This window comes from Caloenas nicobarica, chromosome 1 (genome assembly GCF_036013445.1).
Source record: "Caloenas nicobarica isolate bCalNic1 chromosome 1, bCalNic1.hap1, whole genome shotgun sequence".
In the NCBI taxonomy this organism is placed as follows: Eukaryota; Metazoa; Chordata; class Aves; order Columbiformes; family Columbidae; genus Caloenas; species Caloenas nicobarica.
In genome coordinates, this window is record NC_088245.1 from 182,952,162 (window position 1) to 182,978,697 (window position 26,536).

Sequence of the window (26,536 nt, forward strand, 5' to 3'; positions counted from 1 at the left end):
TTATCCCTTCCATGTTTTCCCTCTTTTAATATTAAGATGCGCACAAATAATTTCTGTGTTGCCTTTCCTTCTCCCAAGTGCTTTCTCTCCTTCTTCTTATCGCAGAATCACAAAATGTCAGGGATTGAAAGGGACCTCAAAAGATCATCTAGTTCAATCCCCCTGCCGGAGCAGGAACACCCAGATGAGGTTACACAGAAGGCGTCCAGGCGGGTTTTGAATGTCTCCAGAGAAGGAGACTCCACAACCTCCCTGGGCAGCCTGTTCCAGTGCTCTGGCACCCTCACCGTGAAGAAGTTTCTTCTCATATTTAAGTGGAACCTCCTGTGTCCCAGTTTGTACCCATTGCCCCTTGTCCTGTCATTGGTTGTCACCGAGAAGAGTCTGGCTCCATCCTTGTGACACTCACCCTTTACATATTTATAAACATTGATGAGGTCAACCCTCAGTCTCCTCTTCTCCAAGCTAGAGAGACCCATCTCCCTCAGTCTTTCCTCATAAGGGAGATGCTCCACTCCCTTCATCATCTTCGTGGCTCTTATCCTATTTTTTAACGCATAAATTCTTATCCCTTCACCTCCTCTCCCCTGCTTCTTTCTTGGCTGCCCTGGGACTCAGCACAAGCAGCCACCTCCAGCCTTTCAGCTCCTCAAGCCCGTCAGGGGGACACATGGAGGAAAACAACCCAGCCCCTGGTCTCCCACCCCACGTTAAGCTCCTTCCCCCAGGAACCGCCTCCTCCTCGCCCCGAGGGCCCCACCGGTGACCGACTCCGCCGCCCGCCCGGCCCCGTCACACAGGGGCCATGACACACGGAGGAGGCGGCGGGGCGGGCACGGCGGATTGAAGATGGGAGGAGCTCCGGAGTCCGTCCTTCCCACTGGTTTGTCCCTCCGGCCGCCCTGTAGCGCTTCCACCTCCTCCCCCACCGCCATGGAAGGAGCCGCGGCCTCCTCCGAGGGCCTGCGCTACGCCGAGTACGCCAGGGTCCCTACGGGCGCCGGCAAGGGCCAAGCCGAGCTGGACCGAGGGCTGGTGAGCGCGCTGGGGGCGGGGAAGGGGGTGCAGCGCGTCCCGCGAGTGGCGGCCGAGGAGAGGGGAGAGCAACAGCCGGCTTGCCGGGGGATGGGGCTGCGGGGGGCAGGCGTGCTCCGGCTCCGCGCCGTGTCCTGGGTGCACCAAGCCCAGCATTGCCGGCCGGGCAGGGAGGGCATTGTCCCGCTCTGCCCCGCACTGGTGCGGCCTCATCTGGAGCACTGGGTGCAGCTCTGGACAACACAGGTTAAAAAGGATATAAAGCTACTGGAGAGTGTCCAGAACAGGGCTATGAGGTTGGTGAAGGGTTTGGAGGGGAAGCTGTCTGAGGAGCGGCTGAAGTCACTGGGTTTGTTCAGCCTGGAGAAGAGGAGACTGAGGGGAGACCTCATGGTGGAATGTAGAAATAAGCTTAACAGCAGAGTCAGTTATACTGTTAAGTGACATTCGTTATTTTATCAGCGCTGGGGAGCTCTGGGGATCATCCTTCATAAGTGCTTCAAAGACTGGATGCTCTTGCGTTGCTTATATTCACATAATCATTACATATGCATTACAATTTTTGAAAGTTTTGACATACAATACACCTATACTAAAAAATAATGGATGATGTTAGTTATAATTGTTTAGTTTCTTACTTACGATACATGTATTAATTAATAGTTAACTATAAACTAAGCACTCTGCTTCTAAACAATGTATTACTTAATCTTCTGTCTCCCTCTTGTCATGCAGAAGGATCTAAAACTTGAAAAATATCCCCTCGTTTTGCAGGTGGTCAGAAAGTATTTATCTCATGTTAACTGGTTAATGATGGGTATGTCTTTTATAACTTAATCACAGTATACATTAATTTGGCAGCGTCTCTTCAATGGCGGCTACAGCTTCCTTACAAGGGGAGGAGGAAGGGCAGGCGCTGATCTTTTCTCTTTAGTGACCAGTGACAGAACCCGAGGGAATGGCAGGAAGATGTGCCGAGGAGGTTTAGGTTGGACATCAGGAAAAGGTTCTTCCTTCAGAGTGTGGTGGACACTGGAACAGGCTCCCCAGGGAGGTGTCACGGCCCCAAGCCTGACAGTGTTCAAGAAGAGACTGGACAACACCCTCAGACACATGGTGTGACCTGTGGGGTTGTCCTGTGCAGGGACAGGAGTTGGACTCGATGGTCCTTGTGGGTCCCTTCCAACTCAGGACATCCTGTGATTCACATGGAGGTGGGCAGGGAGGTCGGGGTGGTGGTGCTTGGGATGAGAAGGTTTGTGCCCCTTCGCCCCAGGCCACGCGTGGGCCTGGTGGTGTGGGGGGAGCTGCAGCGTGGGCAGCGGGAGACACGGGAGCGCTTCGGCTTTCGCTTAAAGCGCTGCGCTGCTCCAGCATTCACAGGCATGAGCAGACACGGCCTCAAACTTCATTCCCCTGCTGTAAAGAGGGGGATACCTGTGGAATTTCCACGTGCTGTGTGAGTTTTGTTACCACAGCCTTGAGCGTTAATGGCTTTGTAGAGCTCCATTTCAGAAAAGTTAATTCTCACATGACAGTTCCTCGTGGGGGAGAGGCGGGATGGGCTTCGAAGTGGAGGTGAAATGCCTCCAAAGTTTCCTATGCAGTGCCATGCTTTAGTGGGAAGGGTGCTGGAACTTTATCCCACGCCTTCGTTCTGGTCACTTCGACTAGTTCATGGGACAGTGACTTCTCTTTGGAAAACAGTTGTGAAAAATACATGGATTGCTGCTTAAAGCACTGGATGGTGAAGATTTCATAGTTGTAAAATGGCTTTAAATATGTATTTGCCATACTTCATTGTGTGTATGCTGTTACATCTACAACATTTCTTTTTTTTAAAAAAAAGAACATTTAAAAAAATGTTTAGTTAAGCAAGCAGTTTACACTTGTATGCTTATTTCAATCTAAATATGTACTTTCTATTTTACTGATCCATGATTAAGCATGGACTGATAACTAAATGCTATCCAAATCGTCACGAGTTATTATTTTGCCTGTGCTTTTTATTCCATTACAATGTAGGTTTTTGAGGCAAAAGATGGTAGAGCTCTTGCTGTGTGTCTGAAAGCTAGTTGTGAGAAGAGCAAAATATTTTCCATTTGACTAAGAAAGGTGTTTTCACTGCTTGTGTTAGAAGAACCAGTGTATAAAATACAAATCCTATGCAAGCAGGTATATTTTCACATTCGTAAAGGTGGTTCTTGTAGCCAGATGTAATAGCGTTATGCTGAAATTTTAAAATCATGCTTTTTTTAAATTATTTATAAGTTTAACTTTTTTCTGCTTTATAGAAGGAGAAGCTTCAATGCTCAGAATTACAGATTTATTTATTTGTTTGTTTGTTTTAGTATGATTAAGTTGGCAGAGACCATGGATTAGAAATTTGCAGAAAGAATAACTCATTCTTCCCTGTGTCTTCTACTGAAAAATTTAGTCTACTGGAAAAATTACATGTTAAAGGATTAGGCTGTAGATCTCTGTATGCCAACAGCACATGATGTATACTTGTAAACATACTGTATATTAATTAATGTGCTTTATCCTCTTGTTTGCCAAACACTTTGGTGAGTCAAGTCTTACAGATCTCTTTCTAATGTGCGTGTTTTCTTATACACATTTCTGAAAATATTTTTTTTAAAAATCAGGTTTTGCAGATTTAGCAAGACTTTGTTTCATTATTTTCTGTATCTAAGAGGGTTTGTTGCAGAAAACTGAACTACATAGTAAAATTAAAATACTGAGATCAGCAGAATAGCATAGGGTTGATGACTAACCTTTAGGAGCTGATTCATTGAATAAAGAAAGGGACAGATGCTACTTTTTAATCTTTTATTTCTTTATTACCCCCTCTTGGATTTCATTGAAAACCCACATCTTAGAAATTTCTTAATGGCATTTTCGGTGGGGGAGGTGGAAGGTCAATTCTGTCATAATTCATAGTCAGTAAGTATCTATTTTTTTAGCCTTTATGAGTCTGAAAAAAAAATGCATCTTCAAGCAATGGGAGCTAAAAATGTTTGTGGTGGTAGTTGTATTAACATGCTGTAAATGAACTGATCCCTTCCACACTGATAGTGTATTGCTTTCATTTAGTATTGACTTGAAGGGAGTGCATTTAATTAAAACTTTATGCTCTAAATTTCAATGCAAAAGACTAGCATCGACTTATTCTTCTAATTAGTCACCTGAGATGAGTGAACGTGGAAGAGGAAACTGAGTCAAACCAGATTTAAAGCACTTATCGGTTAGTGCTTGAAGTTGCCACTGATTTTATGAGAGGCTGTCAGACAAAAACTAACCATGCAGTTGTTCTTATGTTGATTCAAATGAAGTGTTTGTCATGTGTATAGCTAGGATTTATTCACACCATAACAAACGTTCAGGGTGCTTTGGCATGACAAGTTATCGCTTCTTGGCTAGTAAGTGGCAAGTGACTCTTCTCTAACCTGCTCATAATGCAAATAAGGTGAATTGCCTTAAACCAAGGTAACTTTTCTTGTGGTTGTGCCTCACTTGAATACGTGGGCAGTCTTTCATGCCTCTCTGGCTTGAGTTTTCCATCACTTTTACCTAGTTTTCTGGCTTGTCTTCATATTTCTGTTGGTGTCAAGTACTGCTCCTATTCTATAGTTGCTGCCATGCTGCTTTTTTACCTGCTGTTTCCCCACTAGCTTTCCATTAACTGGTAGTGCTTTCCACTGAGTTTGAAATAATGCATCCCAGTGGACATGGCTGGCTATCAGAGGCCCTCAGGGGTGTCTACATCATGTTCCCAGACTACTGTGCAAAACCACTTTAAGCTGTTTCTGCACTGAACTGACAAGAGTCCAGGTATTATTTATTAGCTTGGTCTCTATGCTTGGCCTTACATGTGATGAGGTGTCTGCTGCTAATGCCTTGTAACTTGCATACTTTGTTGTAAACAGCTGACTTAAACCACCTCTTTGGTGGCAAAGCAAGTATAACTTAATTTGGACGAGCACAAGCTAATAAATATTACTTTTTGCCAGTGTGATCTATTTCACACATGGTTGCTCTCTTAATTGACTGTAGCCATTTAGTGAAAGATTCTCACTGTCATTCTAAACAAGTAAAGTCTCTATTGAATATAAACCCGTGGTCACAAACCACAGAATAGAATAATATAGAATTTCTACAGGGTTATGATATTTTCAGAAAAGATGTGGCTGTTTCTGGTTAGTGTCTAAACAGAGGAATTAGAATTTTTTAGAAGGTTTTGAATATTGAGAGCCTGGGAAAACCGATTTGTGAGAAGAAATGGAAAGAATTTTGGTTTAGTGAGGAGATGAGCAACATGCTTCGCTATTTTACATCTGCTACCATTTAAGGCAACATACTTTTATTTTTTCATGGTCTAAAGATGAAGGGAAATTTAGTGGAACTGAAAGGAACAACAGACATAAAACTACTACATTAGTTTTACATTCAGAAATGAATGCTAATATCGAGACTGAAGACTACACTGAGATGGAAGAGTGAGTTTACAAAAATGGAATAGACAGGCAGATTTTTAATGCCAGAACTCCCCTAGTCTTAACTTTGGAGCTCCGCTTTCAGCGTGTTTAGTGAGGTTTTTTATTTTTCTGCTAGAAACCTCTAGGTAACTGCAATATTATGTTATGCAAATAGTTGGAATAGCCCCATCCCAGTAGGTGGGAACTAGGTATTTAGTTAAAACACACAGGATCCAGAAGCTAGATATAGAAGAATACAGCTGCATACAGATGAGCTCAGAGCAGGCTCCTACTTTTTCTGCGCTGAGCTCAGTACTGCTGGCAGCAATCACGGACGCTTGCCTTCAGAGTCGAAGCCATAGGTGCCACTGGGCACGATGGCAATGCCCACGTCTTCTATGGCAACCTCTTTGCTGGGAAAGTTGTCAGAATCTGTTGTAGCCCCTACTAAGCCAGTTCCAGAAGACTTTAGAACTGATATTTTCCACTTCTTCCCCTACTCCCTTTCTTTCTAGAGATTGAGTGCAATCAAAGATACAGAATTTTAGCCCCAGGAGTCTCAGTTGCGAAGGCAACTTGGCCCCAAATCCAGTTATTGGGGCACTCACATTGAAATTTGGGCTTTAAGGCCTGCTGTCAAGTTTGTTGGTAGAAAATGTGTTAACCAGTTATTGGATAAATGCAGAAGTCAGTCGCATACAGAAGAGTCAGTTGGGTGATAAAAGCATTTTCAATGTAGTTATGTTTTGTATTCAAGCTGAACAGGCCTAATCTGATTTCTTATGTTTCCTGGGGGAAACTGACATATAACTAACATAGGATGAGACACAGCTAGTGCCACAGATTATTTCATTTGGTTCAAAGATTGTATGTAGGGTTTTCAGAAGTAGATCGATGCCCCCAGCACACATGCACGTCAGTGCTCATTTTCTTTTTTGCATTCTGCAAATGTGTGAGAAGTCAGTCCCTTCTTCAAGGTTTAGTATGTATCTTTCAGCAGCTTCTTGTTCAGCATGGAGATATTTCTTTTTGTCCTTCTGGAGATGCCTGACTTTCTTCAAGCACTGTAGGAAAACACACGTACCTCATCTGGGAGGTTTGAGTTAGCAAAAGGTAGGAGTTACTTTTGCTTAAATCAGATGTTCAAGTTTTTGTGCTTTTGAATTCGAGAGCCCAGTTAGGCTTAGAGCAAATTTTAGTTGCTAATGAACACTTCCTGGAATCTGTCAGAAGTCTGCCTGTTTACAAATATTTGTGCTATAAGATAGAGTCCAGCCAGTGACTGACACTCAATAATGAAAATAGGTTATTGGGCTTTATGTCTTTATCGGGGCTTCCATGAGTCAAAGTGTGAAAGATGGAAGACACTAATATACATTTGTGGCCGTAGCTGTGGGATGGGGCTTAGTCTTTGAAGAGAGTGCCAGGAGTCAGCTGGGACCCGGGGTCTTTCTTAGTTGGGTGAGCCTAAGTACAGTGTTAAGTTAGTATTCCAATACCACTTTCAAGCAGTGTCATGATGAGATTCCAAGTGAAGGACTTTGCAAAGCAATATTAATACTCTCTGTTATGGCAAGTGACATTTCAGACTGTGTTGAACTGGTGTGCACAAATAATTTTGAGTGATCCTGAATAGTTGTCTGACTTGTGTTTTTATCATTACATACTGTGAGCTCTTTGTCAGCATTCGTTCACTCATTTACTAACAGATAATTCCACGTTCAACCTAATACGTTGGCATGGGTTAATGGGGCTGAACTATAAAATCTAACAGAGCTGGTGCAATACAGAACTTTATTTAACCTTTCATATAACTTATACATGAAACACCAAGTCAGACATCAGAAATACTCACTGTTAAAGTGCTTATATTTCAAATTAGAGTTTGAATGTTATTCTGATTCCTGTTTTTCTGCTTTAGGCCAGAACTATGATCGCGGTTGGACTTGGTGTTGCAACTGTTGCGTTTGCAGGTGAGCTAAATCACCGAGTGGGGAACTGCCACTTGTCAGCTGCTGTTTCCAAAGGGTTGATGGAGTTTTAATGAATTTAAATAGTGGAAAGGTTGGTTGAGAGTGCTATGTAGAATCATGTCCAGTTGTAGTTCCTTTCCCTTCAAAATTCCTGACACATTTTTCAAAATTCTTTTTGAACGGTCACAGCTGGAGGAGCTAATTTTATGAGCAGCAGCTAAAAGGTTCTGTCTGCATTTTGTTTGTTTGCAAAATGTAATGTGAAAAGATTATTTATCAGCAAATTACAAAGTAGAGGACCTTTAGTACATAAGAGTGGAACAGGATCTTGTGGTGTGGAGGTGCTTTACAAATTCAGATAGAGAAAAATAGAAGGTTTTAGTGGCTACAGTGATTTATCATATTAAACTGTTCCCATAGTATATTGTTTGTTACCTGAACTCCTGCAGCTAGACTCTGCTATCTGAAAAACAGGTTCTAGTCTCAACACAAGGCAGGGGCTTAGCATGATTTACACTCTGGGTTACTCAGGGCAGATAAGTTTTTTCTGTTCTGATCTTGAAATACATAAATCAATTTCCATTATTTTCAGCACGTAAATTGACCATGGTCAGCTATGTGCAAATGCACACACCAGGAACAGATGCAATAGATGAACAAGCTGCACCAGATTTCAGCAGGCTTTTGCTGGGTACAGTTGTGTTAGGTTTTTATGATGAGGGCAAGGAAAGACAAGATCTTTGGTGAGGTACATCCATTAAGGAGTTGGTTTAGCTATGTGTTTGTACATAAGTAGAAGATGAATGCTCTTTGAATTTCTTCTGCTTGTTGAGCTGAAGAATTAATGATAGCTATCAAAGTAGTAGTAGTAACAGCATTAAGAAGGCGGCGAGGTAATATATTAGTACATCACAAATTTTCAGCAGTGATACTCTAACAGTGGTTTTAACTTCTGTGTTAACATAGGCACAGGCTTAGATGACTAAAATAACCAATGGACGCATCATGTATTTTAAGAATGAAAGTGAGATGCTATTTGAATGAAGAAGAGCCATATTTTATAAAACACTTTTCCGTTGTGCATAGTAGTAAGTTACACTGCTAATGAATAGTTAATCAAAACAATAATTGGCAAGAAGGGACTTACAGGGAAAAAATCCTTGGGTAATGTGGCACAAGTCTTAATTCTGAAGTTGCAGACCTGCTTTGTGCTTCCAAGAACACAGTCTAACAGCATTCCCTATGGCCTTCTCTAGCTATAGACACTCACTGCCAGTGGGGAATTGAATGGCTCTGAATCCCAGAAGATCCTCTCTTTGTAACAAAATTAAAAATGCAGTACTTACAAAATGTGTGATTAAGCATACAACATCACAGCAAGAAACATGCAGTACATAGTTTTATTTTTTTGAACACATAACCTTTGAACAGTGTTTAATAAATAATGTATATCCAAAGCTAATGTTTCATACTACCCTTTTTCTTAAAGTTCACAAGGCAGATATCTTCATTTATCATATTGAAATGCATTTAAATCTATTTGTTTTGTGAGCAAAGACAATGTATCTTTGCAGTCCGTTACTAGGTTTTTAGATGAAGTATATTAAACTTCTCCCACTTCCTCCCCCAGTAATACAAAGATAGAAAAGTGCAAGCCATAGCAAGTTTACTGTGGGACTTTGGCTGGGCAGGATTCAAAACCAGCTGTTGAGGGAACATTCGAAAGCAGTAAAGTGCAATGGCGCTGTACAGCAAATAAATGAGACAAAAAGGTTATCAAGGAAGGATTTTGATTTTATTTTTTAAACGAAAAATATTTCTGATGTAAGCCGATGAGCATAAGTTGGAGACTTTTTCTTTTCCTTTTAGTGAATGTTGGTTATAATGTCATTTAACTTCAATCTTTTCCAGGTCGTTACGCTTTCCACCTTTGGAAACCATTGGAGCAGGCAATTTCAGAGACAGCAAAGAGGATTTCAACTTCTGTAAGTTTAGAAGTTACTTTTTGATAAGTTTATGATTTTATATTTTCAAGTATTTAGAAAGGAGACATGTTATATACAGCAAGTGGCAGTTAGACTATTTTTTTCTAGGATACTTGTCTCTGTGTATGTTCTGGCATGTTATCTAGTATATTTTAAATCCCCATAGATGAAGCTATATGAAAAGATGTTTGTGAGTTTGATAAACAGTTCTGATTTTCCTGGTGATGTTTCAGAACTCTTTGCTGGTAAGCGTATGATAAATTGCTAAAGCACGCTGTGAGAAAATAGCTAATTCCTAGAGATTACAAAGCGATGACATGCAGTTTCCTTTCAAGAAGCTAAAAATGAAAGAATTCAGTAGTTTGTTTTTCAGATACAGTATTAAAAATGTAGAAGACAAATCGAGAAACTTCTAGGAAAGGTTACTATAGAGATGTGAGTTGCCTTTTCTTTCTTTCACGGCTAATTTTAACTTTTAACCAAGTTTTTGGTTTTTGTTTTGCCCTACATGTTTAAAAATATAATCATGAGGTAAAAAATGAAGAGGTAGATTGTTGTGAGAGGAGCATATGCAGGGAATATTTGAGAGCATTTACTTTTTGCTTCAGTGGCTACATTGTCCTCTGGTAAATAAATAAAAATGTTCTATTCCTGTTTGATTAAAGTGATTCCCCATAAAGTAGATGATGTCTTGTGGCAGTGCTTTCTTTCAGAGGTTGTAGTCTGTGAACACCTATCCACAGTGGGAGGAACACTTTTCCCCTTGCAATGCCAATGGGTGAGGGTGTTGAGGGAGTAGTTGTTGCAGATTATTATTTTCTGAAAAGTATATTAAAGGTAGGTTTTTGTTTAAAAGTGATCATTGGCATTGTACCTGTTTATGTGAGGCAAGTTGCAACACAGAGCTTGTCTATATACTGAATATGCAATATATAGACAAGATGTTAGGGTCCAAATTCATTTGCCATCTGTAGTTTCTGTTAGTGTGCTGAAGGTGGAGGCAAGCTTCCTGGGGAGGGAAAGACTCGAAACATGGGCTGTCCTATTGACAATCGTCCACACTTGTTCTTGATTGTGATGTCTGTCAGCCAGACAGTGTTCCTGTATCAATTTTTCTCTCTGTTCCTCTGTTGCATTGCTGTTGTGACACCACCACCATTTATTGTTTTGTTGGTGTTTTTTTTTTCTTTCTTTTCAAAGTAATTTTTTGGGAGATTCCCAAGTTGCCTTCAAAAGCAGCAGAGGGGACTTCAGGTACTGCAGATTAAATTGCTTTCATATGACGTGGTTACAGTCTGACTTGCAGGCTTGCTGGAAGTAGCTAGCAATAAGGACATGTGGCTTTGGAGTAGGGAGTGCTTCAATCTTCACTCTCCCTCCCCAGCAGTTTTACTCCAGCATTTCTTCATCTATCCATTTGTAGCTACAGGCTAGAGAATCTAAATTCAGACGTGTTCAGATAAGAAAGCAGGCAGTGACTCTTTTTAACACATTGAAATATGACATGCTATTGCACAGAGAGGTGTCTGTTCCTAGGAGACTGTACCCCTCAGTACCGATATACTGGCTGAACCAAGCTCATTACAAGCCTATCTCATTTTTACTATAGTGACTTTCAGAGGCCTGCAGAATTCATGAACAGCCATAAAGAGCAACCCTGGAGCTTCTGCATTCTCAGAGCTCCTAGTCCCTGGAGCTGCATCCTCTGTCTGCCTTTATATCCCACCTCACAGCCCAGAATTGGATGTGGATCTCCAGTAGAGTATCTTTTCTCTGATTCTATTTCTGAACTTGAAAATATGAGTTTTCAGTGTAACATGAGATCTGCTGAATACAGTAAAAACTCTCTTTTCTGGTTTGCCATTAACTGTGTATATTTGACAGCTTTATATTTGTAAGAGTAGTGATAATATTTTTCTTCTACAATCCTAGTCCAGATTTAAAACCCTTGTATAATTCTTAGCCAAGATTATTTGTTCTTTAATGCTCTACAGCTCCTACTTTCCTGGATTGTATTTTTTTCCAAGTTTTTTTTCTCCTCCCCTTAACAATCAATTATTTCCTATTTATAACTTTTCTTTGAAACAGCAGAGAAAACATTAGGTACAAAGATCCTATGTCAGTGCTTATTTTCCAAACTTATTTTGTTGCAAAATTTGAAGCTGCTGAGTATAAGCTGTGGATTAGCACTTTCATCACATTTCTTTACAACATACTGCCTTCTAAACTATGCTGACAAAAGAAATAAAGCAGTTAGTACTTCTACCTATGCTAACTGGAAATATGCCATTTAGTGTCTAGGCTTAGTCTTACTTAGCTGGTTTCCTGTGGTGTTAGGAGGTGCCTAACTTGGTCACTGTAGTTTTCAGTGTTTGTTCTAACTTTATAGAATCAAACTCTGTCCCTCATCACCTTTTTTTGAGAGACTGTAAAGCAGTGGCATATTTAAAAGTTAGCTTGTTCTCTCTGTAAGTCCTGACTCTTCCTCTCCCCCATTTGCAATAGAAATAACAATTCATGTTGGTCGCAGTCACACAGGTAATCCAGATGCTGTTTATCCTTCCTGCTCACTTCTAAATGACTTGGGTAAGGTCAAGTTGAGCAATTATGAAGCACTGATTTAAAATGCCTGCTTACTGTATCCTGAGTACTCGACACTTTCTATTTACTTATCTAAATAAATAAGAAGTACAGTCAACAACTGCACTCATCTTTAAGTTAAAAACAGTAAGTAAAGGCAAGTAAATGTGCTCTGTGTTTTTCTGAACTTGAGGCCATTTCCTCTCATCCTATCACTTGTTACTTGGGAGAAGAGACCAACACCCTCCATGCTACAACGTCCTTTCAGGTAGTTGTAGACAGTGATCAGGTCTCCCCTCAGCCTCCTTTTCTCCAGGCTGAACAGCCCCAGCTCCCTCAGCCGCTCCTCATCAGACTTGTTCGGTGACACAGCAGTGACACTGTGGTGTTTCTCTGTGTAGTGATGAGAGTCTGTTGCCAGTAGAAGGTGCATAGTGCTAAGCAGTCATTTAGCTTTTCTTCCTCAGGCAAACCTTAATGCTGTTAATTATAATCACAGAATGTTAGGGATTGGAAGGGACCTCGAAAGATCATCTAGTCCAATCCCCCTGCCGGAGCAGGAACACCTAGATGAGACTATTTCACATTTTAGGAAATATTAACATTATAAAAAAAGGAAGTATTCGTTACCTGTCTTTGTTGAATCAATGATATTGAAGATTGAAAGATACGTAGGAGATATTGAAGACAGAAACAGCAATTCTAGGCAAAATCAACTGTCAAAATACTCAAAGCCCACAATCCTGGAAGTTCTGTGTTCCAGAAGAAAAGGATGTCTTCCATAGCACTTCATTAGGGATTTTTGCACTGTGTTTCCCTTATTGGATCTGATTCTGCTCACTCTCAGAGTTCTCAATTGAGAGGGAAGGGTAATGACCGCCTCCTTTGTCCTTCACTGAAAATAAAACTTCCAGAGAATAATGCAATTTCCAGTCCATTTTATAGATTTTTTTTTTCCTAACTGAACTTAAGGAAGTTAAAGTTGATCTTAGCAAAATGTAGGTTATAACATAACACAGCTTCTAAATAGTTTGTTCTTGTAGGTTTGGTTTTGGTTGTTTTGTTTTCTTTTCTTCTTCCAGTGTTTGTTACCTGTGCAATGCAGGATTGTATTGGTGGTAGAACAACACATAGAGTTTTCTGAAAAATTCACTGCTTTATATAATATGATGAATGGTTTCAGTTATGGAGTTTTGAATCTCTTACCTTGGCATGGAAGGAGTGATTACACTTTCCCTGTGCTATGCCAGGAAAAATATCTTGAAGATGTCACGGTCCAAATGAATGGGATTTTCTTAGCTGACTGCCTTTTATGTGAATTTATAAGAGTGAATATGCATTTGCGAAGGAAGTCCAGCCATTTTCTGTTCTTCCCCCCTACCTATTAATGGCATTTGTTCAGGAAGCAGAATTTGCTTTGGTAAGTTGCTAAATAGTAACAACATACAAGGAAATTAAATAAATTAAATGTAACCCCTACTCTCACCTCAAATAGCACAAAGAAATGGAGAGCTCATTGTGGAGATTTTTCCAGTGCAGAATTTGTTTGCAGTAGCCAGGATTAAGAAATAATGAAGTACCTAGAACTGTCTGCTCATCAAGGAGTTTTCATACCAGAAAAATATCAGAGTATCGTTTCACTTCGTTGCGACCATTACTTAGAATTTAAAACGAGGAAAAAAATGCTTTAATTTGAATGGTGTGGAAAAGTTGTTTCATTAGGGTAACTAGATACCTGCCCAGGTATTTCTTCCCCTTATTCTAACCAATGGGAAAAATGGCTTTTATGTCTAACTTCCTTTTGCTTTAAATTCTGTTTAGGATCAAGATCTTATATTTAACAATTGATTATTCTTGCCATGTGCTTCACTTCTAAGAAGAAAATGGTTTTTTTCTTCATGACCAATTCAACAAACTGTTTTTGCTTATGTGCCAAAGGACGCAGACAACAGCACTTATTTTTCTTCATTCCTCTTGGAAATGAACCAAATCAAGGCTTTCCAAGGTTAGAACAGTGTCAAGGAAGCAGGCTTTAAAAAACATGAAAAAATATTTCTGAATTTAAGCCTATAGCCATCCCTTCTCATTCTCTTATTTCAAATAGTATTTTAGATTAAATCTACCAAGAACAGAGACGAGCTGTATTGGAGATAATTCAAATACTGCTCTTCTCTACATGAATAGTGTACCAATGTCCTCTTGTATTAGAGTTGTATGCCAGGGTCGAAGGGTGGAGAATTAACCTTTTCAGAAATCCATCTGCACCCAAGCTGCTTTGGGTGATGTTCTGGAAGATCTTTCAGAGGACGTTACAGTGTACTTTTCTCTCCTCACTGTACTAATTGTTCAGCATCATTACAAATTTCTGTGCAGCTCTGCCTCCTCAAGGGTGTTATCTGGTTGCCATTAAATCACGAGCATCATTTCCTCTCGAAGGACTGGAGAAGCCCCATGTGTTCCTTAGCGTTACGTACCTGAACCCCAGCGTCGGTGTGCGCTGTGACAGACCCATTTTGTGTCACCCTGTAGCTACAGCAGCGGTTCCTCAGAAGATTTTTGCTGTAGATGTGACACATCCACAGTTGCTTTGGCTTTGGTACATGTACTGTTACAATAGCAGTTATTTCATGTGTGATTTGGGGTGGGAAGAAGAAAGATAAGATTATTTTCAGATAATAGTAGTACGCCAAAAAAATAGCCTCTGTGGCTGCATGTGTGACTTCATGGTAGCAACAGGTGAAGTATTTCTGAACCTTGCTTTTGGGTGAATGTCACTCCTAAGCTTAATTGAAGACTTTGCTTAGATATCATAGACAGAGCCCTTTAAATGCATTAGTGCTTTTGAAATTACATAAGAGAGAGTTTGTGTAAACAGAAGGCAACATTCTCACTAAATATGAATGAATATATTTAGTGAGAAAAGTGTTTTATTAAAAGCCAGCACATTTTCACTTGGGGGTAAAAGGAACACTTAAAAATAATCTCAGCTCTCAGGACAGACTTCCCTTTGATAGCAACAAAAGAAGCTTATTTTCCCCCAGTTGATAGGTTTTGCATTGAGGAAAAAACTTCAATGTTTTTGAGTGATTTCTGTGTGCCAGTTCCCAAAGGCAGGCTGTCTTGGAGCTACATCTGCTGCCTCTGGGACTTGTGCAGCTTAGGCTATTATTTGTGTAGCAATGGGCTATTCTCTAATCTTTTTTCCAGAAACATTTACATTGAGGTCACTAACCATCAGTGGTGTTCAGTAACTTTTTTTTTTAAAATTTCTGATGTATTTATGGTTGACAAATATACTTTCAACCCATTTTCTATGACAATTAATTGTTGTAATGATTTACTCTTACCTCTGTCTCCTTTTTAATGTTCTTTTCCCACTCATGTTTTTTTCTCCCCTTAAAACAATGGCTAAAGTCTCACATGCCAATGAGTTTAAAAAAACTAACCCCAGATCCTGTATCTAATCATCATCAGTCATTGATGTCTAGGGAAGGATGTAAAGGCGTTTGTCAGAATTTCTCCATATACTCTGCTACTTTTCAGTGTTTTCTAGCTCAGTGATTTTTAAAATAGAGGTTATGGCTTTATGTTAAGCCTTTTTTTGATTTCTTTTTGTTTATTTTTCAAGCTTCCTTCAAAGAACTCTTGATATATATTTTTTAAAGTAACATTCCTTTATGTGAAAAAACATAATGACTCTTCATCAGTATATTATATTTATCTGTTCTTATCCTTTTGTTTTTGGTGGTTTTTTGTTTGGTGGTTGTTTTTCGTTTGGTGGTTGTTTTTCTTTTGGTTTGTTTGATTTTTTTTTTTTTTTTTTTTTTTTTTCTTTCTCTACCTTGTTTGTAGCAATATCTAGATTTCAGAGTGACTGTCCATAATTCCTTGGATGCCAAAATATTGTGATTTTTGCCGTTTTCCAGTGCGGCGGTACCAAGTCCATTCTAAACAAATTTCCCCCTTTCCCTCCCCTGCCCTCACCAACACACACACTGTACCACTCTGTGCTGGGGTATACTTTGATTCTGGACTCTTTTGCCTGAGGGCAGGTTTTTTATGGTTGTAGCTATTAATATCTCTTATTAGCAGTAGTTATTTTTAATAAATAACGCATAGTTATTTTTAAGTTGTTTTTCATATGCGTTAACACTCAGAAGTCCTTTCATATTGTCTGGTTTGTAGTTGTTCCATGCCTTCAAAATAAATTATAAATGAATGTAGTGCTGTGAATGAGGTCATAGAAACATGATTTAGGTCCTGGCACCTTGTACATGAAACTAATTATTGCTTGTTTTTCCTTTCTTCTTTTTAGAGCCTTTCATTGTACTATAAAGGAGGATTTGAACAGAAAATGAGTAGGCGAGAAGCTAGTCTTATTTTAGGTGTAAGGTAGGTATGTTGCATTAATATATATTTTTGTTTGGTAAGAATCGAATGAAGAAAATGCATATTGTGAAGACGTGGAATACTCTTGCCAAAACAGTAACTTTTTTTAAAAAGGCTTTTAATGGCTTATAAACCATTCTAATATTCTGCTTAAGCTAAAAAGCAAACAATAAAATGCTAATAAAACATGCGACTTGCGTTTGGCTTGAAGGCACGGTAACATTGCAGTAGAGAATTGGTGCTCTGGAAATAATCAGAGTAGCACATACTGTGCTAATTAGTGTGATCACATGGGCTGGTCTTCAAAAAACCCCTTGAGATAAGTAATATTGTAGATTATATTAATAAACGAGGAAAACAAATCAATTTTGCCTTTTTTTTTTTTCGGTAAGTCAGTATATTTTTTTTTTTCTTTCTTCACTCTTTGATTTGTTTGGATTTAAAAGGTTGTGGCATGTTCTAAACAAAAATACTTAGAGAGATTTGTCATTTAGAGTAGGTATGGGAAATCTTCTCCAGGCTGAGTAATCAATGGATTTTTCTGTGGATTTTTTTCAAAAACATTCGGGTGAATTTTAAAATTAAAGAAAAAAAGAGGATGGCTTTAATTATACCCAAAATAAACTATTCCAAATGGTGAAAACTGGGATTTAAATTCTGTTTTGGTGTGCTATTTGTGTTTACTTCTGACATAATGGAAGTTATAGAGATTTAGCATTCATTTTAAGGAACTGTAAAATGAAACATAACGTTTATTTGAAATATTTCATGCTTGCACACTGAAGAGGAGATTTATAGGAATACTCTTCAGAAATATTTCCTTTGACCTTTAAGGTTGATAATATATTAACATTTTCACTTTATAAGGGCAAATTCAGTGATATTTCAGAGTAGCATGCTGCAGCTTATTAAAGTGTGTTTACAGTGGCAAAGCCCAGCCTGAACACTGCTCATGTACACGTCTGAAGCTTCATCACATCTGAAATCAGTCTCTTTTAATAGCTTGAATCTGCAGCGGGAGCAATGACACTGCTTCGTGTGTTTGGACTCAGTTTTGCAAATACCATTATTGATCAGATTTGAGCAAAGTTCTTTTTAATGTTTAAAGGATTAAACCTTTAACTGTATAGAAGCATGGCTAACAAGTTTATAGGAAATTTTCAGTGTTTAAAAACACTTTTCTAGACCAGTTTTAACTCGCTGCTTACTGTAGAAATATATATATGCCACCTAAAAAAAAAATGCAAGTGAGTTTTAAAGTGTTGTGGAAAATGCCAGGATATGCACAAAGGCACAAACTAGATCTGTCTAGGCCCTGATCTTATTATTGTAACGCTTGTCCTCTGTCTCATCGCTTCTAAGTCATACTAAATTCTGAGGCAAAGTTTCTTCATTATTTCAAGTGCTGAGTATGCGTGGGAAATATAAATAATAAAGATGAGCCCTGATAAAGGTGGGCATTTAATGGTAGCTTTTAAATTTCAAATATATTGGCCATTATACATTCCAAATGTTATTCTCTAAGAACCATCTTGTAAAATTGCAGGGTTTTGGTAGAAACATGCATATGCATTATTTTTATTGAAGCTATGAAAAAGGTATTCAGAGCTACAAAGTACTGTATTGGAAATATTGACTAATTTCAAGTTTTATTTTTCTTGCATTAGTCGTTATGAAGCAGCACTGATTAATGAAATTCATTATAAACATAGCGATAATTTTAACAAGTATATGCTTTGTAGAAGTAGCTGCTGATGGGAGAAGTGTCTGAGATGACATGGGAGGTGAAAATGTTAGGAGTGTTTTCCAAACATTAGACAAAACAGATACTAGCAAAATATAGCTGTCCTAAGTATAATGGTTGACAGCTATCAAATCCCTAATGCTGGACTTCTCAAGTTAGAAAATATGTCTGAAAACCAGAAGTTAAAATTCTAGATAAAAATAAAGAAAATTTTCTGTATTGTACCATTTCCTCCATGAAACAAGATGCATACTTATTTTTTCCGTAGGAAATATGTTTGTTAATGTATTAAATATATATATGCATTAGTTAAAAATGTTTAATTCTTAAAACATAAATGACATAACAAAAAAAAAAGGCTATAATATTAAAAAAAAGTATAGTACATTGAATAAGTATACAAACATAAATGTATTTATGGTTTAATCACTCTGGCTTTTTTTTAAAAAAAAAAATATTTTATTTTACTTTTAAACAGAGCTTACTGCACAAGTATATGATATGATCATAAGACCACTCAAGCTGGGAGGGACCTCAGGAGGTCTTCAGTCCTTCCTCCTTCTCAAAGCAGGGCCACCAGTGGGTTCAGAGCTGGTTGCTCAGGACTTCATCCAGCAGGTCTTTCAATACTCCCAAGGATGGAGATGTGCAATCTGTCTGGGCAACTTGTGTCACTCCTGGACAGTCTTTGGAATGAAAAAGTATTATGTCCAGCCTGCACCTCTCTTTTCATCTTTTGCCCATTTTTCTCTCAACCTCCCACCATGCATGAGTGTGGAGATCCTGGACCCATGTTCTTTATGACCTCCCTGGAGATGCTGGGGGGCAGCTGTGAGGTCCACTGGCAGCCCTCTCTTCTCCAGGCTGAACAAGCCCCTCTCCCTCAGCCTCTCCTTAGCGGGTGAGTGCTCCAGCCCCCAACCATTGTGGTGGCCTTTGCTGGACCTCCTGCAGTTGGCCAATATCTTTCCTGTACAGAGGTCCCAAAACTGGATGCAGCAGCTGGATGTGGTTGGCCAAGTAGAGAAGCACAGCTGCTTCTGTCCACCTAGTGACCTGCTCCTGTTCATACAGGCCAGGAGGCTGATGTCCTCCTCTGCTGCCAGGACACTCTGCTGGCTCTTGCTCTGGCTGTGCCCCAGGTCCCTTCCAGCAGAGCCGCTCCCCAGCCTGCAGCTCTGCGAGGGGCTTCTCCTTCCCAAGTGCCGGGCTCTGCGTCTGCCCTTGTTGAGTTTTGTGAAGGGTTCCTGTCACCCCATTGCTGCAGCCTCTGCAGGTCCTCCTGAATGTCAGCCCTGCCCTCCAGCAGATTGACTGTTCCCACCAAGTTGATAGGATTCTCAGTCAGTGGGTCACGTTAGAAGGCAGCGTGACGTTGGTGTGACTTAGGTCGTGAGGCTCAACTGGTTCAACAAAAATGTGATTTTGACATTAAAGGGGTTTTTTTTATAGTGATTACGAATCTTTGGAGACCAGTCTGACTGTGGAATAGGGAGTGCAGTGGAGAGCCACAAAGATGGTGAGGGGTCTGGAGTATCTTTCTTATGAGGAGAGACTGAGAGAGCTGGTTCTGTTCAGCCTGGAGAAGAGAAGGCTGAGAGGGGTTCTTATCACAGCTTATCAATATCTCAAGGGTGGGTGTGAAGAAGACGTGACCAGACTCCTTTCAGTGGTGCCCAATGATAGGATGAGGGTCAACCAGCACAGACTGAAGTATTGAAGTAATCTTTTCCTATGCAGTTCTAGGAACTATTTTTGCAACATACCCTAATTTCCCTGTGACAGAATAATAATTAGAGGTTGTTTACCTTGGGAATGTAGTTAGGCTGATACCTTGCATTCAAACTGTATCTACAAAAAGATTAATTAATTGAATCATCACTGATTAAGAAGTCACCTGAAGTGGAAAACACTGCTTCATTTCTGCATGCTAACAAATTAGGGAAATCTAAACCATTCAGACTATCCTTTTGCATACAGTAGCCTTACTGCATCCATAAGTGGTTATTTGTCTGGTAAGGTACATATTTAATTTAGGCCAAGTACATATTTTATGTATCTGTATAGAAGGAAACAACATGATGTAGCACTTGTAAATCAGCGTGTCCCTGAATGTAACACACTGAACAGCTTTGCAAAAATAATAAATACAGGGTCGGGTTTTTTTCAGGCCCCAGCAGAAAGAAGAATTATTTATAGCAGCTATAAAAATATTTACAGTAGAACAAAATGTGATAATATTAAATATTTGTTGGTTTGTCATTGGTCATATAAATACTTTTCTAGGAGGGAAAAAAATATGTTTTCTGCATTTAATGATATGAATAACCAGCTAGATACACTCTAGAGCTGCTAGATTTTTTTCTTCTGTTTTTTTCTTCCCCAAATTGTTTATTTTAAATGAGTGGATTTATTGCATTAAAGAAATGAAATATATTTGTTTGTGTAAAATACACAGGCTTTTAAAAAATGTCCTCAGCATGTCTTACATGCCTTTGTTATTGTTACTTCCTCAGAGATGCAATTTTATGTTTTGTCCACAAGATGGTGAAAATCTCAAGTTTTAATTATTTTTGAATCCAGTGTAAACTGTTAATTTATATCTGAGTGCAATGGCATTTATGGTAAGCAATTCAATTTATTTTTGCAGCCCATCTGCTGACAAGGCCAGAATCAGAACAGCCCATAGAAGAATCATGATTTTGAATCATCCTGATAAAGGTAAATAATTATTACTTAACCAGAGCTGGAAAGGAAGCGGCTTAAATGTGATCCTTTAAGTTTACTGATTGTGTAAGTAACCATGCTAAGTGCCAATGTATGTTGTTTATTTACACACTTGAGCTTCTGTTTGCCATCTCCCAGATAAACTAGGCTTTATGAACCTCAGTTTTGCCCGTCTTTCTTTAATGTTGTTTCCTAGAGTTGTGCTGCTTCAGTTAAAACTATGAGGTTGGGGACCAGTCTTCCACACTTAAAACAACTTGTTCAAAATAAGAAAAAATGAGCTATAACATTTTTACATTAAACTGATATTCCTGCTTTGAACTGAGATGGACCAGTCACATGTATAAAAGTAACTTTCTGTGGGGAAATGTTCTGCAGTCACTAAATACATCACTGATGAATTTCAGACTTCCTGGAATTCACTTGGAAAAAATGTAAAGCTGGGCACTGTCGCTTTACTGGCCAGGTTTTTAATGTAAATTTATCTTCAGAAAGGCTATTATTATAACTTTAACTACACTACAGCTGGTTGAGAAAGAAAGCCCATATGTTCATTGCTGTTTCTACTTTAAAATAACAGATGGTGAAGAGTTGCACTGTATTTCAGAAGTCAAAAGGGGAAATCGGAGGGCTTTTATATCTTTTTGACAGAATTACAGGGCTCCCTGCCAGCACCCCCTTTTAAGAAAATGAAAAAAATAACTCTGAACCCTGGCCATGGGAAGTGTTTAGTTGATGCTTTTCTTTGCTGTCTTCACCCCTCAGTTTAATTCGAAGGACGTCCTGCTTATTCAATTTCACACTTTCATTTTTTTACACGTTTTATAATGTATAAGCTGCACAGACATAGAAAAGAAATTATCTTCTGCATTTCTAATATATCGTGATGGTCAAAGGCCTCTTAACCGCTACAGTATCTATTAGGCCAAAATTTTTTGATAATGAGCTTCTAAGTTGATTGTAGCAGTGCTTAGAGATGCGAGCCAGAACCGTGAATCTCCATGTGGATGTCGAGTAGACCTAAAGAGGCAGTTCCCGTGACGAAGATCATACATTTTAACTGCCCGCTCTTGCCGCTGTAATGTACCTGCAGCTGGGCACAGCGTAGTGCTGGCTGGATGGAGTGAGCCCTCCTGTGTGCTAGTACGGTGGAGCATTTTCTCAGTAGGAACACCAGTTGAAGGGATTTGTGCCTTTGTGCTGCTCCTGCAGCTCTTCTGGCATGGCCATAAAAAAAAATAATAAATAAAAAAAATTTTTAAAAAAAGCTTGTGTAATGTCTTCAGCTGCAGAGCGAGGGCCTGGAGTGATCCTGAACATGTGGCATCACAGGGAGACTTGTTTGCTCATGTATATGTCTTGATTTCTTCTGGCTGTGGGTAGCACAGATGTGCTTTTAAAAATAATATTCAACATTAGAGTGTTTATTTAAAATAATGTTTTGCCGGCTGCAGTTGACAGAACAAAGGGTAATAATTACAGATTTTTAAAAGTTATATATGTTATCTGAGATCCAAAATGTTGAAGAGGGGATTATTAGAAATAAAGATATAAGAAATATATAAAAGTTTGCATAATAACATCCCCAGTGAGCACTGCTGAAATGGTTGCTTATTAAAACTGCTTTACAGTTCAGTTTAAAAGTGTTTTTATATTGATACATTGTATGTTAATGTATTAGTTACTAATTTTATGAAAGAATATTTCCTCACAGGAAAAGAGGAAGAGAGAAGCCTTTTGGACTTGCCCTAATTATAAACAAACACTTAGGCAATCATGAGATTGCATTTTCTCTTGTTGGAGGGCTACAAAATTAATATGGCACTTCAAGATGTAAATATAGTGAAAACACTTCCAGCAGATTTGAATTTACTTTAAGATCCCGCACTCTAGACTTGTAGAAAATCAACACACATTCAAAAATTACTTAGGGTCCGTTGTTTATTGCAGTTTTTAGTCTTTACTGTTTGTTTGATCCTCTTGTCTACTCTTAGAAAGAAGCAATACTCAGTGTAGTAAATCCTGCCCCTGGCTAAAAAGGCAATTGGTTTAAAAAAAGAAAAAAAAGAATTTCTAGTAGCCGGCTCTCTGCTCTTCCCCTTCCCTCTCTCGCTTTCCTCCAGTGTGTCTTACCTATTAGAGCTACGTTCAAACAAAACCAAAACATGAACAACAGAGCTCTATTACTTTTTCCAGTGGTTTTATTACACCACAAAATGACTTTATAATTGTTTGGATTCCTGCAGGAATGTCCTAAAGAAGTCTCTAAGCAAACCTTGCCCTTTTTTTATTTACATGTGTCTACAACTAGTTCTGTGCACTTCTGTCATTATCTTTTCTGATGAAAAGAATGAATGAAACAATGAATGAAAAAATGATTTAACAGATGCCTCAGAAAAGGCTGTTCAGTGCACAGTACTGCCGGAAACACATTTTCATGCTAAAAATACAGGTGTATTATATTAAGTGTAAGTTACTGATACAGACCTTGTAATGTGTTTTGGTGAATGTAAATGTAGGCAGATGGTTGACACTCAAGGGGAGACTAAAAAAAAAAAAAAAAAACCAAAAAAACAAACACAAAAAGACCACTGAACTGTAATCAGATTGTTAGATGGAGCGTAAAGCAATGACAGTGTTCGGGACTAGAAGTTAGAAGGCGTACCGTGTTTAAATGGCTTTAATGTGATGGTTTCTGGCTGGTAATTCTGGGCACCTAGCACAGGAGAGGCTTGGTGTGTGTGTCTGTGCTTGCGCAGGCACTTAAATAATTTTGACAAAGAATCGTTATACGGTTTTACCTCTTAGTTTTTGGGGTGAGTGAAAATAATAGCTGTTAACCTTTGATGAATGTTCAAGACAGCTGACCTCGCATACATTTGCAACGGCACTGCGCTGCAAGTCTAAATCACACCAGTGTAAAGTGATTTCAGAATTCAGTCTTTGAGACAATTTGTTCAATGTTATTCTTGAGTGACTTCAGTTTTGATTAAATTTCTTATGTTTCCTTATCAATTAGTTTACTTCATACCGATGTAATTTTTTTAAGCAGTTGTATGAAAAGGATCTCGTTAGGAAGAAGGAGCTAATAAAAGTGAGTCATAAGGGGATACTGCAAGTGAAGTAGCTTGGTACTTAATACTGATGTTTAAATGGTATTCCTTTTCCCTTTTTCTTCTCAGGTGGATCACCTTACTTAGCAACAAAAATAAACGAAGCAAAAGACTTGTTGGAATCCAGTGCCAAAAACTGAAATCTGAAGCCTTGGGTCACAGGAGATTCATCAACATTGTGCAACAGCTTTCATATCTACTTGCTCTGCACAGTTTCTTAACCCTGCATTGATTGCTCCTATTTATTGCCATAATTAAAAATAAATAAGATTATTCAGAAGCAAACTGAAGTCTTTTACAGTTATGTGAAGTTATGTACAGTTATGCTCCTGGACGGAGCAGGGCGTTGAACTTGATGATCCTTATGCGTCCTTTCCAACTCGAGATACTCTACATTTCTACGTCTCAATTTTAGTGAATTTTTACTGAATTACAATCCATTACAAGCTCTGAAAATGTTCTCTTACTGTGTCTTTCTTTGGAAATAGTTACTTCTTTCGTTCAAGCTTTGGAGCTTTTTAAAATTTAAAAAATAGTCTTAAATAGAGTGGTTTTTTTCTTCATTGAGGAAGACCTGACCATTGCCAGAAAATCTGTGACAATGTATTGAGTCACAGGTAGTATAGGAGACCCCATATGGCAACTTTTCAGCATTACCTGACACTCGACTGTTCATTTGCGAAATAGTAGGGTTTATTTGTGAATGCAGTTTGAGAGGTGCAGCTCGGACCAAAATGACTAGCGGGACTGCAGACTGCAGTTTCCATTAGCTGTACGGAAATATGAGGGAAGGGTCTTGGTTTTGGTTATTTCTTTTGCATATTCAAAGATTGCTGAGATTGTCAGCCTGGCATAGGACTGAGATTGCAGGGAATGAACAGGACTGATGACGGTCGCTTTGCTAATGGCTCTGCGTGGACTTGCTGGGTTATTTCCTCGGTAGTTCTCCGTTATGCTTCATGTCCCGAAGTATCACATATAGCTCCCTATGTAGCAGCCTCGCAACCTCACGCTGGCTTCGGGGAAAACCGAAGCCGTGGATCTCTAACTTCAAAGAGAACAAGTTTTAATGCACAGCTGAGAGTAGGTGCTATTTGGGACACTTGGCTGCTGCAAATTCCTACTGGTAAGTTGGCTGCAGATGAATTAACTCTCCTAAGAGGAGGATGATGAGATGAGACAGGCCAGTGGATTCAGTGTAAGACTGAGAAACTTTCTAGTATCTGTTCAAACTCGTCTCATTTGAGGTACAACAAACAACTCGCTGAAGTGCTACAAATATATATAAATACATATAAAATATAAATCTCCCATTTCCTAGGTTATTTAGCCAGAGGACAGTGGCTAAGAGCAGTTAAATAATTAAAGCATCCGACCTCCTATTATCCAACAGAACATGCATTTATTTGTTCATTCAGTGGTCTGTGTCCAGATGAAAGGAAAAAAGCATATGATTTTTTTTTTTATCAGGTTCCTCCCACTTTGTCATGATTCCCTTATTTTTGTTAAAGACAGATGAAGTTTAAGTAGGCCCTGAAAGAAAATGCTAACTTTGGGTAATTTAGAGACTTCTTTACAATTAAAGTGGCAAGACATATGACACAGCTTGACTGGATAAAGTAAAAACAGACTGCAGGGAAAAACCTGCCTGGGAATAAGCATATGCTGTACAACACTTGCGTCATCTAACTAATGCTCTAATACAAGAAGCTTTAATTTAAAGATAATGAACTTTATTCCTACGCAGTAGCTGTAATGGTTTGTTGGGTTTTTTTATGTTAAAGGAGTAGCCACCAATTAATGCACATTTAAGGTTATTCCTTTCACTGGTATATTGCTATGTATTAGCAAAAAAAAAAAAAAGAAAATCATGAAGGTTTTCATTTTGGGAGGAGAAAAGTGAGATGGTGCAGTTCCTAATTTTCTTAAGTGAAGTCTGATCTGCATTATTGTTCAAAAGCAAAATTGATGTTTATGGTAGGTAGCAAAAACATTCTAATGATTTTGAACTGACTAGCTGTTGTTTTCATATGATTGCCTTTTTTTTTCCTGTGTAAAATGAGGTATGAAGAGATACTCTTATCAGTTGAAACAAATGCATTAAAGATGGCAGCTTGTTCTGTTCTTAAAAATTAACTTCCCATGTCTTTGTAGGAATGATGGCTTTTATTTTTGTGAGATTGTGTTGATAATTTTCTTCTGATCTAATTGTTTATATCTGATTTATTTCAGATGAAACACTTTTTTTTCTGACTTTCAGTTATGAGAGAGATTTTTCTTCTTAATAAAAAGGAATCAAACCAAATTCTATTTCTGCTTTCTCTCTCTTTTCAGAGCAGGCTACTAACCAATTAACAAATTTGACAAATTATCAAATTTTTTTAAATCAACAAATTAACCAGCCAGTCATATCTCTGCAAAATGCTGTAAAATGAGTGACGCTAATGAATAGCAGTTGTGAAGGCATCGTTATTGTATGTCCGGTGCCATAACATCAGACATACAGTAGCGT

The 26,536-nt window shown here is 38.8% G+C and overlaps 1 protein-coding gene across 2 annotated transcripts; it reads left to right on the forward strand.

The window, feature by feature from the left end:
* The first annotated feature begins 866 nt into the window (after positions 1–866).
* On the forward strand, positions 867–26,205 carry DNAJC15 (DnaJ heat shock protein family (Hsp40) member C15). 2 transcript variants are annotated; one of them, XM_065639722.1, is made up of 7 exons: positions 867–1,035; positions 7,435–7,486; positions 9,398–9,471; positions 16,367–16,443; positions 20,835–20,905; positions 23,964–24,005; positions 24,094–26,205. In XM_065639722.1, the coding sequence occupies exons 1-6, from the start codon at positions 934–936 to the stop codon at positions 23,969–23,971; spliced, it is 384 nt and encodes a 127-aa protein (XP_065495794.1). In that variant the 5' UTR covers positions 867–933; the 3' UTR covers positions 23,972–24,005; positions 24,094–26,205. The 2 variants fall into 2 exon arrangements, with proteins under 2 accessions (XP_065495794.1, XP_065495784.1); XM_065639712.1 differs by lacking the exon at positions 23,964–24,005 and having other exon boundaries at positions 871–1,035.
* Positions 26,206–26,536: the final 331 nt, after the last annotated feature.